The sequence below is a fragment of the Drosophila rhopaloa genome, unplaced genomic scaffold (genome assembly GCF_018152115.1).
Source record: "Drosophila rhopaloa isolate 14029-0021.01 unplaced genomic scaffold, ASM1815211v1 contig_155, whole genome shotgun sequence".
NCBI classification, from domain to species: domain Eukaryota; kingdom Metazoa; phylum Arthropoda; class Insecta; order Diptera; family Drosophilidae; genus Drosophila; species Drosophila rhopaloa.
The window spans coordinates 3,368,915-3,387,427 of record NW_025335034.1 but is presented as its reverse complement, the minus strand read 5'-3'; the positions used below and the strand labels follow the sequence as shown (position 1 = coordinate 3,387,427).

At 39.4% G+C, this 18,513-nt stretch overlaps 4 protein-coding genes across 7 annotated transcripts; 2 read left to right on the top strand and 2 right to left on the bottom strand.

Annotated features, from left to right (window-relative positions):
• The first annotated feature begins 335 nt into the window (after nt 1-335).
• LOC108043010 (DNA polymerase zeta processivity subunit) lies at nt 336-1,095 on the top strand. Its single transcript, XM_017121538.1, has one exon. It carries the CDS (start codon nt 391-393, stop codon nt 991-993), a length of 603 nt encoding a protein of 200 aa, XP_016977027.1. The 5' UTR covers nt 336-390; the 3' UTR covers nt 994-1,095.
• On the bottom strand, nt 983-2,997 carry LOC108043009 (splicing factor 3A subunit 3). The gene has a single exon (XM_017121537.2). The coding sequence runs from the start codon at nt 2,747-2,749 to the stop codon at nt 1,238-1,240; it is 1,512 nt and encodes a 503-aa protein (XP_016977026.1). The 5' UTR covers nt 2,750-2,997; the 3' UTR covers nt 983-1,237.
• A 266-nt stretch (nt 2,998-3,263) lies between these two features.
• LOC108043008 (V-type proton ATPase subunit E) lies at nt 3,264-6,253 on the top strand. Its single transcript, XM_017121535.2, has 5 exons — nt 3,264-3,384; nt 3,482-3,594; nt 4,111-4,323; nt 4,398-4,724; nt 4,787-6,253. The coding sequence occupies exons 2-5, from the start codon at nt 3,562-3,564 to the stop codon at nt 4,892-4,894; spliced, it is 681 nt and encodes a 226-aa protein (XP_016977024.1). The 5' UTR covers nt 3,264-3,384; nt 3,482-3,561; the 3' UTR covers nt 4,895-6,253.
• Nucleotides 6,254-9,541: 3,288 nt separating this feature from the next.
• LOC108041273 (protein krasavietz) lies at nt 9,542-15,431 on the bottom strand. 4 transcript variants are annotated; one of them, XM_017119168.2, is made up of 9 exons: nt 14,594-14,857; nt 14,321-14,399; nt 13,378-13,626; nt 13,208-13,308; nt 12,463-12,601; nt 12,041-12,206; nt 11,565-11,808; nt 11,150-11,492; nt 9,542-10,412 (listed from the first exon to the last, which is right to left on the bottom strand). In XM_017119168.2, the coding sequence occupies exons 3-9, from the start codon at nt 13,613-13,615 to the stop codon at nt 10,375-10,377; spliced, it is 1,269 nt and encodes a 422-aa protein (XP_016974657.1). In that variant the 5' UTR covers nt 13,616-13,626; nt 14,321-14,399; nt 14,594-14,857; the 3' UTR covers nt 9,542-10,374. The 4 variants fall into 4 exon arrangements, with proteins under 4 accessions (XP_016974657.1, XP_016974648.1, XP_016974665.1 ...); XM_017119159.2 differs by lacking the exons at nt 14,321-14,399; nt 14,594-14,857 and adding an exon at nt 15,307-15,431; XM_017119176.2 differs by lacking the exon at nt 14,321-14,399.
• Between the last annotated feature and the right edge of the window lie 3,082 nt (nt 15,432-18,513).

Below are 18,513 nucleotides of genomic sequence, written 5' to 3'. Positions count from 1 at the left end.
ACAACTGAACTGAATAGTACTGAATTCATTTTAATATTAAATTGAATTTTTTTTATTTAAGACAAATGAGTAAACTCTTTTTAAATCTTTGATTAAAATAGTAATTTCACGTTTTAAATAATAGCTTGCAAGATATAAAATTTAAAAAATATTTTAAAATTAATTTATAAAAAACTTTTATAAAATTATTAAATGGAAATAAGATGGTATCTTATTTAACAAAAAGTTCATAATTAAATTGAAATCACTCAAACTAGTTTATATCTTTAAAATCCTGGGAAAGATACTTCAATAAGAACTTTTTATGAGCATTCGGTACTATCGATAACTCACAATCTTCTATATTCATTGAATCTTCATTGTTTTAATTAAGTTGCGCTTGCTTGCGAAATGCAGGCGGAGATTGCGGCTGACATTCACTTGGAGGCGATAGAGGTGCTCCTGAATCACATTCTGTATGTTCGTGGTTTATACCCCTCACAGATATTTAAAAAGAGGCGAGTCTACAACACGCCGGTCTTTGTCTCCATTTTCCCGCCGCTCAATAATTACCTGGCGAGCGTTTTGAGATCCGCCCGGGAATTGCTCATCCGCCAGGAGCTGCAGTGCCTGGTGGTGATAGTGTACCAAAAAGAAAATGAACCGCTGGAGAGCTACCAACTTCACCTTAAATCTCTGGAGGCAGGTGGCAAATCAACGGTGGAGGATCCTCATTTAATAGAATTTGAGCAGCAACTGCGCGCTGCCATCTACAAACTATCCGAGCGCCTGAAACAGCTTCCCAAACTTCCTGCAGGAAGCTGCCAGTTCAAAGTCCACCTGCACACCACCCAGGATGCATTTGTCCGCTTTAGTCACGAGTCCCAGTACCAGGAGTTTCCCTGGCTACAGGCCCAGACTGCAGAGTCACAGCCATCCCAAACCATTTCCTTGCTACCCCTGGCCACTGTGGAGAATGTCGGATTAAAAATGCAAGCTCATATCCTTGGCTGATTTAAAGTTTGAAGTTTATAGTTGATTATGTGTTAAGTCGAATAGTTTACAAGACATTAGCTTTTTTAAATAATAAAAACTTTAAAGGTCGTTAAATATCAAGAGGAATAGTTTGGTAATCTTAGAATATTTTCGGTGTTCTTTCTGGGCTGCAAATCTTTAAAACAAAACTAATTCGAATCATCAAGATTACTATTCACCGCATACGATTGACCAGTCTTTCAGCGACATATAAATCAACTCCTTAGAGCAGTCCCTGGCGCTTTAAATCCTCAAACGTTTTCCGGTTAACGACGTTGCCCAACGAATCCTCGAACTCCTCCTCCTGGTCGGCTATCCAGCGCTCGCTCTGCTTCTGCGATTTCAGCTTCTCCCACAGCGTGATCGCGTCCTCGATCTGGGTGACATTGGCGAAGTGGGCGGTGTTGGGAATGCCAAGACAGCGCATGCCGTGCGCGTGGCGCCATTCCGCGAAGTGCCGTTGGAAGGCCTTGGGGCCCTTGTAGGTGAAGTTGCCGCAGATCTCGCAGTTGTAGCTTATGTTCAGGCCATGAAGCTTATACAACCAATAAGGTATGGGTTTCCCGTCCCAGCCGAGCGGCAGGTTCTTGGGATTGTACGGCACGTCGTCCGCATCGGGGTCGTCATCGTTATCCGACTCGCTGGCCTCCACGTCGCTGTCGTCTCGCTCGCCACCGGTTCGAGCCTGTTTTCGCTGTACATTCTCCTTGGTGGCCGCTCGCTGCTCGGAGAGAAGCTCCGCATACTTGTAAAGCAGCGCCTCCAGTTGAGCGATCTCCTTGTGGCGCTCGTGCTCACGAGACTGCGCACTGGCGGACTTGGCGCTGGGCTTCTTTGCCATCAAGGCGGGATCCAAAGTGCTCTTCCCCTTGGTGGAAAACAGCCGTTGGGCGCGCTCCTCCAAGGTGCCGCCGCACTTCAGACCCAAAGCGACCAAAGCGGACTTTAGACGATCTAGTCCCAGTGATGCCAACTCTTCCCAGCTCGAGAAAGCAGAGAGATCGAGGTGGGCGCCTGTATTGGCCAGCGCCGACTCCGTCTCCTTAAGCGAGAAGCCGGGGAATGTACCCAGAAGCCACTGGCGCTGGAAGTCGAGCTCCACCTTTAGAAGCTCACCGTCCAAATCGAGCAGGGGCTGGATACGCAGAATAAAGTGGTGCAGATAATCATTGAGGGTCTCTATGTACTTTCGGTACTCTCGGTTTTTTCGCTCACGCGGTATGTCGAAGACGTGGTCAAAGGACATCAGGTAAGTGATATAGTCGAGCTTCTCCACCGCCCGCAGGTTTAGATAGAGCTCGTAGCACTCGTTGAGGTCCAGATACCGTCCGCCTCCTTCCTCGTCCGTGAACTCCACCAGAGCGCTCATGTCGTCTGGGTTGTTGTACACCCGGATCATCTCGTCAAACTCGACGGATAGCGGGACACTGACCTCCGCCGGATGGGATTTGTAAAATTGCTTGATTTGCTTGAGGCGGGCATAGAATTCGTTGAATTCGTTGGGTCCCGAGAGAGCGGCGATCTCCGCCTTTCGCTCGTTGTCCTTGTCCTCGTACAGGTCGCGCAGCTGCGACGTCGCGTTGTGGTGGAGTTCCATGAGGTACTTTAGCCTGTGCTCCGAGTGGATCCGCTCCTTTTCACCCGGCTTTTTGGTCGCATGCTCATCCACCATAAGCTTGACCAAGCGTTCGCGCTCCTCATGGTAGCGCCGCTGTTGCTCCAGGAGCGTCTCCATGGCTCTCGAGTGCGAAGATTCAAGAGTAAAATGTAAATAAAAGCCTTTTTTCTCACCGAAACACCGACGAAAACAAAATGTTCTTTTAGCTAGCGTGTGTACATTAAAAAACAGTCACCACGAAGCAAGGATGGGAAAACATCGATATCGAATTTGTAAGTACGCTGTTTATACCCTCTTCGCACTAGCACCTAAAAATGCAATATAATGAATCTGGTTGCGAAGCGTTTACAAAAACAGTCGACGTCAAAGACGCAGGTTAAAAATTTGAGTTATATTATATAGTTTACAGCATTTTTAGCCCAGGTCAAAAAAAAGAATAAAGATTATTTTAAAAACTTAACAATGAGATTATAACGAATTTGTTATATATATATTTGCAACTATTTTGATGATAATTAAATCTTTATGATATTAAATGGTCTGAATGGTCTTTACTTGGTCAAGTTTTCGTCAGTTGTTTCACAATAACGATATCGATATCACCGGCTATCGATAGTGACATTGATGGTCCGACAGCGCTAACTCATCAACAAATACACATTTTAACCCCTTCGCTTGCAGGGTCACACTTTTCGTGAAATCATATGATCGATTTGCAGTGAAAATTTTCAGACGTTGGGCAGAAGGCAAAAGTAACTTATCGTTTTCCAATTTCCTCGAGTTAACAAATAGTTCCAACCCTACTCGGCTCTGAATTTTTTAGCTTAACTAAATTTGTAACTATTACAGGCACGGTTTTACGTGGACTTCTTCGAAACACTTGAATTTCCTTTCGGTTCGGTTTTGTGCGAGTGAAAAAATCAGTCAAGATGGCACTGAGCGATGCTGATGTACAGAAACAGGTAATTGAGAGCGGGAAAGCGACGAAGGTCGTTCTTGGACATGGGGAATAATACTTAAAGTAAGGGATTCCTCGAAAATTTGTCTCCCAACAATAAAGATGGCGAAGTCATGGGATCCGAAATGTTCCCCCAAGTCATGTGAACTTTTCATCCGCAGTCTTATTGGCCTGACATTAGGCTGATTGGCTTAAATCTTTAAAGAGAACCCGCAATATGCTCAGATTTATTAGTTATTATAAACCTCCCAAAGTATTTGTCAAAATACTTTTCATTAAAAGTGAGTAAAAAATTGGTGCTGGTCATGTGACACGGCCCCGCAATGGGGCAATGTGTTCGAGCGAGACGACTAGCCCAGCGCCCCCACACTCGCACTCTCTGTCACACGACCAGCAAACCCCTTACGTTATCAAAAACTTAAACGAAAATAAATAGAAGATAGGGTTATTAGACGATTCCCAGCGAATGCAGTTATCATGTGACGAAAAGGACAACTACTAAACAGGACGACTGTTTCAGATCAAACACATGATGGCGTTCATTGAGCAGGAGGCCAATGAAAAAGCCGAGGAGATCGACGCCAAGGCCGAGGAGGAGTTTAACATCGAGAAGGGACGCCTCGTCCAGCAGCAGCGTCTCAAGATCATGGAGTACTACGAGAAGAAGGAGAAGCAGGTGGAGCTGCAGAAGAAGATCCAGTCCTCCAACATGCTCAACCAGGCTCGCCTGAAGGTGGGTGTTCCCTAGGCGGTGGCCTTGGCCTTCGGGAACCAACTCATTTGGTATTCCTTTGAACCTTCTTGCAGGTGCTAAAAGTGCGCGAGGACCATGTGAGCAGCGTGCTGGACGATGCCCGCAAGCGTCTCGGCGAGGTCACCAAGAAGCAGTCCGAGTACCAGACCGTGCTGACCAAGCTCATCGTCCAGGGCCTGTTCCAGGTCATGGAACCCAAGGTGATCCTGCGTTGCCGCGAGGTCGACGTGCCTCTGGTGCGCGATGTCCTGCCCAGTGCCGTGGAGCAGTACAAGGCCCAGATCAACCAGAACGTCGATCTCTTCATCGACGAGAAGGACTTCCTCTCTGCTGATACCTGCGGCGGTGTTGAGCTGCTGGCTCTGAACGGACGCATTAAGGTTTGTACACTCTTGACCTATGGTAGAACCACACTCTTGACTAAACTCAATAATCCCTGCAGGTGCCCAACACGCTGGAGTCCAGATTAGAGCTGATTTCACAGCAGCTGGTGCCCGAGATCCGTAACGCCCTCTTCGGACGCAACGTTAATCGCAAATTCACCGACTAAATTCTTTAAGTGCAAAAAAAAACATAACTAATCAGAAAGAGAACCAGCATCAACACCTAACCAGCAGGAAAAGTTCAAGTTATTACAAGAGAAGCTCCACCCACTAAATATTAAACCCAAGTAAACTCATCCTTTGGCAGTCGGGCAACAGCTAGGATTATATTCGATTTCAAAATAATTTTGCCGTTGTCTTTGTATAGGGAAACTGAAACACCGGTCCTTGTGTATGTAACAGTTATATGATACCCACACCAAACACACATATATATACTCTGATATATATGTTTGTATGCCAATACTTACTATATAGTTTAGAGGACATGATCCTAGGAGCATACGAAAGCATAATACGAGTTTGTTAAAGTTTGTTCGTTTTTTTTACTAAGGCACATATTTCTGAGCAGTAGGTCCAGGAATGTGCTTATATTGTATACATACACTTTAAAATTTTGCATACATTCCTGTCCAAGAATTTTGTTTTTAACTTTTTCCCTCTTTTTGCGTTGTTTTCTTTTTTGTACATTAATTTCCGTCGTCTGTAGTCTTTGTTGAGGTTTTATATGTCTATGTCGTTTATGTTTGTTATTATCATGTGCAGCGATTAGGAGGAACAACGGCAGCGGATCACCCTTTCCAGTGCCGCTGGTAGCCTACGCAAGTAGCCACTCAGCATTGTTGCCCTGCGAAGAACCGAAATGGACCCAAATGACCGATTTCGCTGCTTCGAGGGCAACGGCCACTTGTGCAGCTGCCACCGGCCCATCAAATCCCCGAAAATCATCAATGTCTGTTGTTAAGCTAGCGAAAGTAACGAATACACACTATTAAGCACGCAACACTTAAGCCCTATAATACACCGCATCCACGACGAAGAAGTATTGCCAAGCGCCCCAAGCTAAATTTGTTGACCCTGAAGTTCAGCTTCCAAACTATAAAACTAAATAATTACTTAAATTACTAAAAAAAAAAAAAAATGGAAATTAGATTGTCTCAATTTAAGGGGCTGACGAACTGCCACCGTTTCCACTCGCCGCTGCACCACCACATCAGGCTCTAAAGCAACACCACGTTCATACACACGACTAACACGCAGGAACTACAGCTAATTTAAACCTTGTATTTGCATGTTCGCCAATGTTCATAGTGTATTCTTCAGGCTCATTTTTTAACCGTTACCGAGTAAATTGAAATTGTTCAAATATGATGAATAACTACAAATTTAGCAAACAAATACAAAATAGCATATGCGTTATTATATAACATCGAGTACTATATACATTACATGAAATACGAAATGCAAGAAAAATTACTTTTAAACAAAATTTATGTTGAATAAAAACAGTATTTCCAAAAACTATACTTAATTATAATACATGTTCATTACTAGGAAGGAGGATTTGCAATGCAAAACACAACAAGCTGAGAGCAATCATCACCCCGCCCCCGCTACCAGTTTTTTCGCTCTCTCCCGCTCTTTCAAGTATATGAAGCACTTAAAATATTTTATAACTTGTAAAGTAATGGTGCGATTGGGAACATTTTTCTAGTATTGATAAATATTAACTAAGCAAGTATTTCAGTGCGAGTTTAAAAAAATTATGCCCAATATCTGCCCTCTACGAGATCTATATTCGATTTTGAAGTTCATTCGGACGGGCATGAGCTCAAAGAACTTGGGTCGACTCAAATCGAATTTTTGAAATTTGAAAAGCTTAAACGCTTGCCCACTTTTTTTCCCACATTCGGCCACAAATTAATTCCCACATTTAGTTTAGAATATATGGAAAATTCATAAATTGTCAAAAAGGTTAACTTTTTAAAAATTTTTTTGAAATCACAAGAGAATCTTTTGTTTATCTTTTGAAATTTTAAAATATACAACTTCTGAAAAATCGTTATTTTGAAAAAATAACTAGAAAGGAAAGCTAACCTCGGGCGGAGCTGAAGTTGATATACCCTTGCAGAATATTCTGTAAATTACATTCTTCAAAACTATTCATTTGATGCATTCTTAATACTCATAAAAAGTCCCAATTTCCTAATTTTAAAAACACCAAAGTTATGGCATTTCCAATCGTTCAGTTATATGGCAGCTATAAAATATAGTCGGCCGATCATTATGAAATTTGGTATGTCGGATTGATTGGCCAAAAATAAAACCTATAAAAATCCCAACTTAACTTTACAAACACCAAAGTTATGGCACTTCCGATCAATCAGTTATATGGCGGCTATAGGATATAGTCGGCCGATCCTTATTACATTTGGTAGGTCGGATTCATTGGTCAAAAATAAAACCCATAGAAAATCCAAACTTCCTAACTTTACAAACACTAAAGTTATGGCATTTCCTATCAATCAGTTATATGGCAGCTATACGATATAGTCGGCCGATCCTTATGAAATTTGGTAGGTCAGATGGTTAGTTATAGTTATGGTATTTCCAGACGGACATGCTTATATCAAATCAGGACGCGATCCTGATCAAGAATATAAATACTTTATAGGGAGATGTCTCCTTCACTGCGTTGCTCACTTTTGACCGAAATTATAATACCCTCTACAAGGGTATAACAAAAAAGAACCATTCTCTTTTACAGAAAACTGTAACAGGTTCGACTAAAGCTTAGAAATCCATTTTTAGCAACACATACAATTTTAAAGCAATGTTTCGAGCTTTATATAAATATAAATGTTTAATATTTTTTTTCGGCCGGCATTAGGAACCATCTTGCTCCCAGATTCTATTTTTAAAATATTTGATTCCAAATTGCTGATAGAAATGCGACAGAAAAATTTTGCTTTTGTTTTGCAAATTTGAAGTACTGTTATCGAAACTTAGCTTTTAAAAGTCAAATATATATACAATAGTTTGGTTTCGCTTTGCTTTCATTTGAAGTTTTTCGAGCAACCGTGCAGCATAGATTTAGGTGCTTTTGTGTTATAAACCTGGTTACGGCCCTGCCTATATACATATGTATGTCCAGTTTTATCATTACTACATGTATATGTACATGTATAGTCCAATCAACCTAGAGTTTCCGACATCCCACGAACGAGAAATATAACAAGAAAGGAAAGCTAACTTCGGGCGGAGCCGAAGTTGAAATACCCTTGCAGAATATTCTGCAAATTATATTCTCCAAAATTATTCATATGATGCATTCTTAATACTCATAAAAAATCCCAACTTCCTAACTTTAAAAACACCAAAGTTATGGCATTTCCAATCGTTCAGTTATATGACAGCTATAGAATATAGTCGGCCGATCCTTATGAAATTTGATATGTCGGATTGATTGGGCAAAAATAAAACCCATAGAAAGTCCCAACTTCCTAACTTAACAAACACCAAAGTTATGGCATTCCCGATCAATCAGTTATATTGCAGCTATAAGATATAGTCGGCCAATCCTTATGAAGGATGGTAGGTCGGATTAATTGGCCAAATATAAAACCCATAGAAAATCCCAACTTTCTAACTTTACAAACACCAAAGTTATGGCATTTCCGATCAATCAGTTATATAGCAGCTATAGGATATAGTCGGCCGATCCTTATGAAATTTGGTACGTCGTATTGATTGGCCAAATATAAAACCCATAGAAAGTCCCAACTTCGTAACTTAACAAACAGCAGAGTTATGGCATTTCCGATTAATCAGTTATATGGCAGCTATAGGATATAGTCGGCCGATCCCGGCCGTTCCGACTTATATACTGCGTGCAAAGGAAAGAAGGGTGTGTGCAAAGTTTGAATTCGATATCTTTAAAACTGAGAGACTAGTTCGCGTAGAAACAGACAGACGGACAGACAGACGGACAGACGGACAGACGGACAGACGGACATGGCTATATCAACTCAGGAGGTGATCCTGATCAAGAATATATATACTTTATAGGGTCGGAGATGTCTCCTTCACTGCGTTGCACACTTTTGACCAAAATTATAATACCCTCTGCAAGGGTATAAAAACACCGAGCTTCCAATCTTCACTGCATGCAAACTTTTGACTAATATGTTTAAGCCCTATAATATAGTTTAACGTTAACATGCACCCCAATTGCGCAAAACTCCAATCTGAGCTGAAAATAAAATTAAAACAAGAGAGAACGCTATAGTCGGGTGCCCCGACTATCAGATACCCGTTACTCAGGTAAAGGGAGTGCGAGGGAGATGGAGATAGAAACTTTGATCACGCATAACTTTTTAACGAATGGTCCGATTTGAAAATTTTCTTCTACATTTCGATAGGTATTGATAAACACAATAAAACTGCATTTTTACTTTTCCGAAATATTTAAATTTTTAAAATCGTATACAAGCGATTGTGGGCGTTAAAGGGGGCGTGGCACCTTTTTGAAACAAACTTGCGCTGCGTAGGAACTCCTAGAATCTGCATGCAAAATGCCAATCTTCTAGCTTTTATAGTTTCCGAGATCTCAGCGTTCATACGGACGGACAGACAGACAGACGGACATGGCTATATCGACTCGGCTAGTGACCCTGATCAAGAATATATATACTTTATAGGGTCGGAAACGCTTCCTTCTAGCTGTTACATACTTTTGCACGAATACAATATACCCTTTTACTCTACGAGTAACGGGTATAATTACCTTTTCCTTACAATTAAATACTTTTCAGTGTTGTTTTTCATTTAATGGTTGTATACTTATATGTACTTCCATGCAATTAATATTTCGTAATTTCATCGATTTTGTTCAAATATGTTTCGGTGAAACTTGCTAGCATGCAAGTCAATGTTGATCTCTCAATCTCCGATTTGAAAACAACTCGTCGATGTCCTTTTTTGTCGACGGAGCGGATCATTTGAGGAAGAATACTACGTCTTGATGTTATATGCATATGTGGGAATAATTTTGTAAATAAATAATGCGAACATACAAACGGGAAACAGCCCTTTTTTAACATAAAGCGTCTCTACCATCCTTGTTTTTCTATATTTCCTAATCGGTTTCCGCACAGTTAACTTCGACAGTACAGTCGAATTTTAGTCGGTCTCGAAGTTTAATAGATATCGAATGATTTCCTGTATGAAGTTGCGTTTCGAGCGTTGACTGCGTTTTTCTGATTTTTTTTGGTATTGTTATACTTTAAGCTTTTATTAACACATTTTTATCAGTTTGTCTTATCTGTTCATCTTGGGTATACTGGGTGTTTCAACGGGAACTAAATGTGAAATTTCGATTGATATACAGAAAGCAGTTGGAAATCTAAGATATCGGACAGAGGACTACGAACATTTAATTTCTAGCATGACGGTTGTTTTACTCTCTCCTTTATTGTTGGAATTTTTTGAGTGTTATATAGGTGGAGTTTCTCAAAATGACGTTATTCATAGGGTGGTTTGTATATATAGTTCGACTGGCTGTTGCAGATGCTGGTTCCGAATTATCGGATGGTAAAGGGCGGCTCCGATTGTATTGTTCCTTTTTTTTTAGCCATTAACCAACGTGTTACTCTCCATTCTTTTGTTCGTCTTCAGATTCCGATTCTGAAAATAAATAGGGGGAAAACATAAGTATGCAATTTAAAAAAGTTAAAAACTAATTTTATTTTGCTTTAGTAAAGCTGTCCAAATGATTATTGGCCAAATGTAACTATGTGAAGTTATTTGGACACCCAACCATTCAAATGCTCTGGCATAATTCCCTTTTAGCTCAATCTAACGTATAAACGTTTGGAGCTTATTTAACGGGATTGTGCAGAAGGATAGTTAATACTAATGTGTGTAGTTGTCCAAACAATTATTGGCCAAAATTAACCATGGAAGTGGGTTATATGGACACCCAATCATTCTTATGCTCTTGCATACTGTAAATGAACCCTTTAAAATTGGCCCCAAATTTATAGTAGCACTTTAAAAGCTTGGTAAGAAGTATGCTCAGTGATGTCAGTTAGAAGATTGTCCAAGTTTTCATTGGCCTGTGATGCTTAGGGATTTGTGAAGCAACAAGGCAAGCAAAAAACTCACATGCTCTTGCAGTTTTGTACAATGAAAATGCCATTAGGGCAAAATCAATCTCATAAATTGCACTTGCTTATACATTTTCCGTAAAGTTAAATACTATATTGTTCAAGTTTTCATTGGCCTGCGTAACTCAGTGTTATGAAAAGCAACGAGGCAAGCAAAAACCCAAATTTCTCTTGCAATTGTGTACCAGAATCAAGCCATTTAGGACAAGACCATTCTCAAAAAATTGCACTAGTCCTATTTCAAGAAATACCAACCTTCTTCGGCTGACTGGAGCCATTCGACAAACTTGCGCATTTGTTCGAGGAAATGCATCTTTCCCTTGTTGGAGTGACCGTCCTTGTACCAGCGCAAGATGATCTCTTCGGACAGGACCTCGGTCTTGTAGAATAACAAAATGATCTTTTGGAAGGCCTTCATGAAGTTCATGTTCTCGTAGCAAAACTCCTGCACCTTCAAGATTAGAGCTAACTCTGAACGATCTGTCGAGGCGAAAGCCTGCAACAATGTGCAATAGGTCTTTAGGTGACGAACAGCCTGATCGGTAACCAGCTCCTCCTTTTTGTTCCATTCGCCCAATGACATGATGGTGGACCAAATCTGGGAAAAACCATAGATAGCCACGAATTAAGGATAAAACGGACGGTATTTACATCGGTTATCTCGACTTACAATGACAATAATTTCATGATCGGGAATGTTGGTGCGTTGAGAGAACTCCTTAATGTCTGAGGTTATCTCATTGTGTGGCTTGTCATCGTTGATATCATCGATGAGCGCCTGCTGCAGCTCGCGCTTCGCCTCCTGGCTAGCCTGAGCCTTATGCAGCTTAACGATCTCGTTGAGTTCTTTGTCAAGAAAAACTTGTTTAAAATATTCCTCAGTACGTTTGTTTGGTGGGAAAAAGTCCATAAGTCTGAAGTGAAACGAAATGGATTAGTTCAGATCAACGAAATAGATAATTTTGATTTGAATAGTGTACGAAATTAAATCGGCACCCAAATGAAGCAAAAGTTCATTTGCGAAATGGGTAAAACTCCGTCGAATTTTCTTACTCTAGGAATATCAATTAAAGATGCACAACTGGCTGATTGAATCATCTTCCTGAGAACATTCCACACTGATTACAAGCCAATATATAAACTTACTTGCTTTCCAGTCCACCCTTCTTAAGCGCCTGTATCAGATATGCAATGCCCTTCTCTTGCTTGAACGTCTGGAACAGCTCTAGTAGAAACTCCAGTGCAATGCCATCCTTGATCAGGTGCTCGTTGTTTAGTACCAGTAAGACATTTGGCGGTACAGAGCCGTTAACTGTGGATAAGAAGAGATGCAAACGCTTAGTCTATCGTTCTCGCAAAAGAGCTTAACAGGGTCTGAAAGCGACCTTGTCCTTGGGCTCGTGGCTTTTGGATGGGGCAGTCATCCAAGAGTCAGTATACCAAGAGTGAGTTTAGTTTTGGCCATCAGATCTAAGTCTAAAATGTGTTTATCGAGACTCAAGTATTTTAATATTTTGATTGGCCGGCTATAAACACCAACCCAATCGTATTTAATAATAATAGCTTACCTAACCAGAGCGCAGTCATACGCGCAAGCTTGATGCGTTCACTTGGAGTAAAGCCCTTTACGAATAATAGAACTTTTCCCATCTCTTCTTCGAACATTTTCTCAAGGTACTTGTACCGTCTGATAAGCTTAACAAATACCTAAAAAATGTAAAAAACATGATCAGGTTAATTTCTTTGTGCCATTTGAATCAATTCATTTCCATAATGGTAAGCGTTGTAGCAACATTAGAAATCTTTAGATTGCTAGTTTAGTAATTTCGCAAGTAAAGACAAGTAAAATGTTGCTTTTTATTTAGCATATAGTGACACCGATTACATTGTTGAGATGGATAACCGGTTCTAATAATATGCATTTCGATTTAATCGAGTTTCTTGTTCAAATAGAGTATTTTATATATAGAATATATGTTGACGCATAAGAAATCTCCAGACTGTTAGTGTTTAGAACAAACCAGAGACAAGTAAATGTGTCGATTCATATTGCATTCTCTTGACACCGATTATTTTGTAAAACTTTATAATCGGTTCTAATGATATGCAGAAAAACTACTTTTAATACAATTTCTTTTGAAAAACGAAACTTAATGGTCGATCGAGAAAAGATTAATCATACAATTTATTTGGCTAATTTTAAAAACGTCCAATTATTTTTAATAATCTAAATAATATAAGCACATTTTGACAGTCTTATTATTAAATATCTTATCTTTGTATGATCTAATACTTTACGAAATTGTTACAAACCTGCTCATGGTTGCGCATGGCCTCCATGCTCTCGGGAGCATCAAAGATGCAGTAGTTTGTACGCGGCTTCTCGCCATCCTGAGATATGGAACCGCCAGGCACTGTAATCAAAAACAAACAATAGAAAGTCAGAAAATAGTTTGGGAACCTTTCTAGGCAAAATGACTCACCTAGTAGACCTCCTGCAATCAATATATCAAAGAGAACTTCACCGTAACGACGATAGTCGAGCTTGTTGCCCGCGCTGTCTAGATATTTAGAGATTTGTTCCAGGTCGCCTTCAGTTTTTTCGAGACCAGCAATGACCGCATCACGGAATCCCGTTGGGTCATATTTTTCTCTTTCATCTCTTTTTCTGGTCTTGATGCGTTGACCCGATAGCACTGGTCTTTCAGTTTTTTGACTCATACAATAAATTGCTGCAAAGGAAAAAATCGATCAGAGATGGAAGCTCTTTCAGTTTAAAAATGTGACAACAAAATCAGGTACAGAAAGTTGTCAAGGTCACTAGAGAGTTTCAATATTACAAGATTCTAAAGAGTGAAAGAACAGTAAATGGTGTCTAAGGCGTCACTACACGATCTGCTTTTGGTATTTTGAGCTCGTGGGAGTGAATAATAAGAGTTGTTTAGTGGTGCTTATATATGACTTAAGAATTCAAAAGCTTACACCTCTGTTTTAAAGAAATCTGATGAAAACTAGGCTTCTGTAAAAAACCCTTAACCTAAAAATGCTCGCGTACATGTGCTTTGTACACTCACACATTGACGAGCGGAGAACGGGCACACTCCACCTGTCTCTTTCGCACTCACTTAATTTTTACAGTTTGATAATGTCGGATGAAGAAATGAAATAAACGCGAGGCGAGAAGAACCGCCCGCCCAAGAAATCGACAAAGAAACGAGAAATAAAGTGAAATTTTGACGTTACTCTGTTAGGTAGCGCGCGGCACGAAACGAGGTCATTGTGCACACAGCACACACCAACACGGCCTATATGTTGCTTCTATATGTGTTGGCTGACTGGGGAAATTGTCAAGGCAGCGAATACGCAAAAATGGAAATACATAGATTTCCAAGTACACATTGGCAGATATTCGGAACTGAAACTTACACTTTCACTCAACGGAAATAAGTCTGGCCGTGTGTTTGCCGCTTCCGCTTGTCCTCGCAAGTAATCGAAGGTCTATATGCTGGTGTGTGGTTTGGGTGAGTGTGTGCGTGCGTGTGCGCCTGTTGCTTTCTCACAACTGGCGAGCGGGTGCGTGTGTGAACGTGTTTAAGAATTTGTAATTTAATTTAACCTCGCGCAGAGCTTACTAATACTTGTGAGCCGACAATAGCAAAGAGACAGATCTCTTTTCGTTCTTTTTTTTTTCTTACTTACGAGCTTTTGCACTGTTAAATTGACACGCATGCACACACTCACTCAACAACGAACAAAAGAGGAGCAAGCCAAAGAATATTTTTTGTAACGTAATTTACGTTTCTGCCTTTAAAATGAACGTTAAAAATTTTGCTCGGGTCAATTTCAGACTACGTCCGGAATTCTATTTTTAACAGCTATCACAATCGGTTACTAGGTATGTGTTGTTTGCCTCAAGTCCAGCGCCCCGTCTGCGCGCACCACTTTGTTAAATGAAATTCAGAGAGCGAATGACACGAACGAACGTCCGAATGAGACGAACCGATAACGAAGACATGTGGTTCGGCGCCATTTTGAAGCGACACATTGACATGGCGAATGGAGGATTTGAAGAGGGGGAAACGAAACAAGGGAAACTGCGAATGTAAAGAAAAAAAAAACTGGGGGTCCAAAGTGTGCATATTTCTGTCGCTCTTATTAAATAATGTGCAAGGTACAGTCAGACAAAGGCCCGCTGGCCACTAAACGCTTTACTGCGTACATTTTATGGGCGACCGATGACTAACCACGCCATATGTACCCACGTAGTTCGTACATAACCCCTTTTCTAACAAAGGCGCAGACAAAGGATTCGTCATAATTCGCGTAAATGCAGATATTGGAGTTCACCGCCGATAACTAGGCATATCTGATCTTACATCTAATATAATTTGTATTTGCACTGAAGTACTTACGATTAAAACAAAAAAATCTGTTTTGCTGCGAATAGAATAACTTTTCGTGTAGCGTAGCTGTTGGGCTGTTTCTTGTCGACGACTTGCAGAGGGCCCGCAGCTGGTTCCGCTCGAAATACCCTTAAATCTCGCAAGATTAGCTGGAAAATGCTAGAATTTTGTATTCACCGCCAACTGGTCACACCTCCCTGGCATAAAATTCGTTTTCTTTGAAAATTATTATTTAATAACTATTTTCGATTGTGTAAAGCTTTGCCACAATGCCTTTTAGTGTGAAACAAGCTCCTGACTTTGAATTAACCGAAAAATAGGTTCACAAAACGCTATTTATCCATGGCACGATGAAGCAGTGTTACCAGAGCGCCAGTACTCAATTTTGCGTTTTGTCCTAAATAAAAATATTTAAGCTTGTATCCAGATCGACGAAAACCGTACGCCAGTCATGAGAGAGAGCGAGAGGCAAACAGCTGGCGTTCACTTTTCGTCGGGCCTTTTTTTCACGTCGGTCTCCTGATCGACGAAAAAAATACCAGAAAATTCCATAGCGTTGCCACGTCTGCGGAAATAAACTTTGGGTGAACCCTAGCGAAAAGATTAAAAAATTTAATCTTTTGGCGTGCGCTTCTCACTGAACATTATAAGAAATGGAGGGAAAAACTCAAAAAACTCACAAAAGTCGATTGCAGGAGTTTACATGTGAGGACAAAACAACATTAATACTATCTGGGGTGCCTCTTCTCAGAGCCAAATAATTCTTAGATCAAAAATTTACGAAAAACACAATAAAAGTGCAGCTAGGAACTTTAAATTAGCAAATAATTATCAGTAAATTAAAAAAAACATCTGTTAAATTTAAATTTTATTGTTTTTTAATTTCTTTGTACAGCGGCAGAATTGTTTTGCCAAGGTAGTTAATAATATCTTTTAACTGCTTGTCAACAAACTCAGCTGATTGACAGTACGACCGTAGCACGCTTAATTCTGAAGAACTCTCGATATGCTGGTCACACTGGAAAGATTAAAGTTTTTGCGGTAGCGTACTCGTTTGTCGATCTGAGTACTAGGCTTTAGGGTATTAAATTGTTTAATTGCTACTTTATGGAAATTTTAATCGAAAATTTGAACCTAATACTCAGATAGAAAAACGAGTTCGCCAGCGGAAGAACTTTAATCAGTGTGGTAGCAATTTTGAGAGATCATCAATATTGAGTGTGCTACGGACGTACTGTCAATCAGCTGGACTTATTAGCAAACAGTTAAAATTTAAAAATCTTATTTGCGGGAAAGAGCCTTTAAAGGATATTCTCAACTACTTTGGCAAGGCATGTCTGCCGCTATACAACAAAATTAGAAAACAATAATAACGTAATTTAGAGATCATAGCTGCCCTAAGCTCTTGCAGACCATTTTTCTTGGCTTTTGTTTTTGCGCCCATTTTTGAACCTAAGGAAAATTCTGCTCTGACAACAGAGACAGTTCCCTTCAGAGTCTTAAAAGTGTCAATACTGGCAATTCTTATATTTTAAAGTATACAAACGAGGGATACGGTTGCGCCCACTCCATAGAAGCCTTGTGCGAAAATCGGAGCATATCTTTCGATCTGGTGCCGCCATTCGAGTTCAATTGGTCAGAGTGGCCGTTAGCTGATCCTCCGGTTTCTCGATAAAGGCAGACTGGATTTCTTTCGATCGTTTAAATTACCAATAACTAAATGCTTGTCTAACGCTAATATTATTTACTATAAACTATGTCAATCATATAAACAAAACAACGTTTATGAATTGGTTAAGCTTTTTTATTTAAATTAATTGCTTATGAACTTTATAAATGTATAGTTGATTTTGGTTTCGGGTAAATACTTTCAGAAAAAGGTTGAGTATATATGTTTTGATCTCTTTTACTTTTTGTTCGTCTACCGAGTTTTTAACAATAAGAATAATAATCTGAAATTTGTACTCCTTCTAAATAGGCAAGCCAAATAAAATTTTGAAATTTTACCGCTTTTGCTGTTTTTCTGCAAACAAAAATAATTTTTTATTTAAATAAAAAACTGGTGAAGAATTATTTAAATTTATTTAAATTAATTCCTTATGAACTTTATAAATGTATAGTGGATTTTGGTTTCGGATGAATAGTTTCAGAAAAAGGTTGACTGTATCATCTTAAAAGCGCAAGTATTTATCTTTTGATCTGTTTTACTTTTTGTTCGTTTACCGAATTTTCAACAATAAAAATAATAATCTGAAATTTGTACTCCTTCAAATAAAATGTTGAAATTTTACTGTTTTTGCTGTTTTTCTGCAAACAAAAAAAAATTTTTTATTTAAATAAAAAACTGTTGTAAAATTATTAATGCTTAAATGGCATTAAAATCGCATTTCTTTCTAAGAATGTCTGGAATGGAATGGTTTATAACCATTTGACCTTAGAACACCACCATAATATCAATTCAATAAATATTATTATTTATGATTTGCTAACGGTGTAAGACAAAAACAACAGCGTATTATGTTCTTTCTAAATTTTTTTCATTTTTACTTCACTTATATTGCGACATTTATCTAATTTCTCGGCATCTATGTGGAAAACCTTGCAAGGTCCATGGACAAACTATTATCATAATATTGTTTAAATATTAAAATTTTAATGATGAATTTTCCATAATGGATATTGAGGTTCATCGGGCTTAACCTCTAAGCAGTTTCACGTACTATTTAACTCTCTATTCAGAGTTCTTTTCAACTTTCCCTCACGGTACTTGTTTACTATCGGTCTCATGGTTATATTTAGTTTTAGATGGAGTTTACCACCCACTTAGTGCTGCACTATCAAGCAACACGACTCTTTGGAAACATCATCTAGTAATCATTAACGTTATAACTTTGCGAATCAAAGTAGTGTAAGGTGCCGGGATCTTTTGTACCATTTTTTCACATTGATTAATGCCAGGAATTCGAGTTATTCATATTTTCTCCTCCACATGAAACCGCCACTCCTGCGATACAAAATCAGAGAAGTATAGAAAAGAAAGGAAGAAACAAAAATGTTTTTGTGGAATTTTCGTTAGTGCTGGCACAAAAAATAGTTTCATCCAAGTCTACTATCTTGATTTCTCCACAAAGTCATAAGGGTTTTTCCATGCCAAGTTAAAGGAAGGCAATGGAAATAACTACCTTCCTGACAGTCTGGCAACGTCTCTTTAATAGT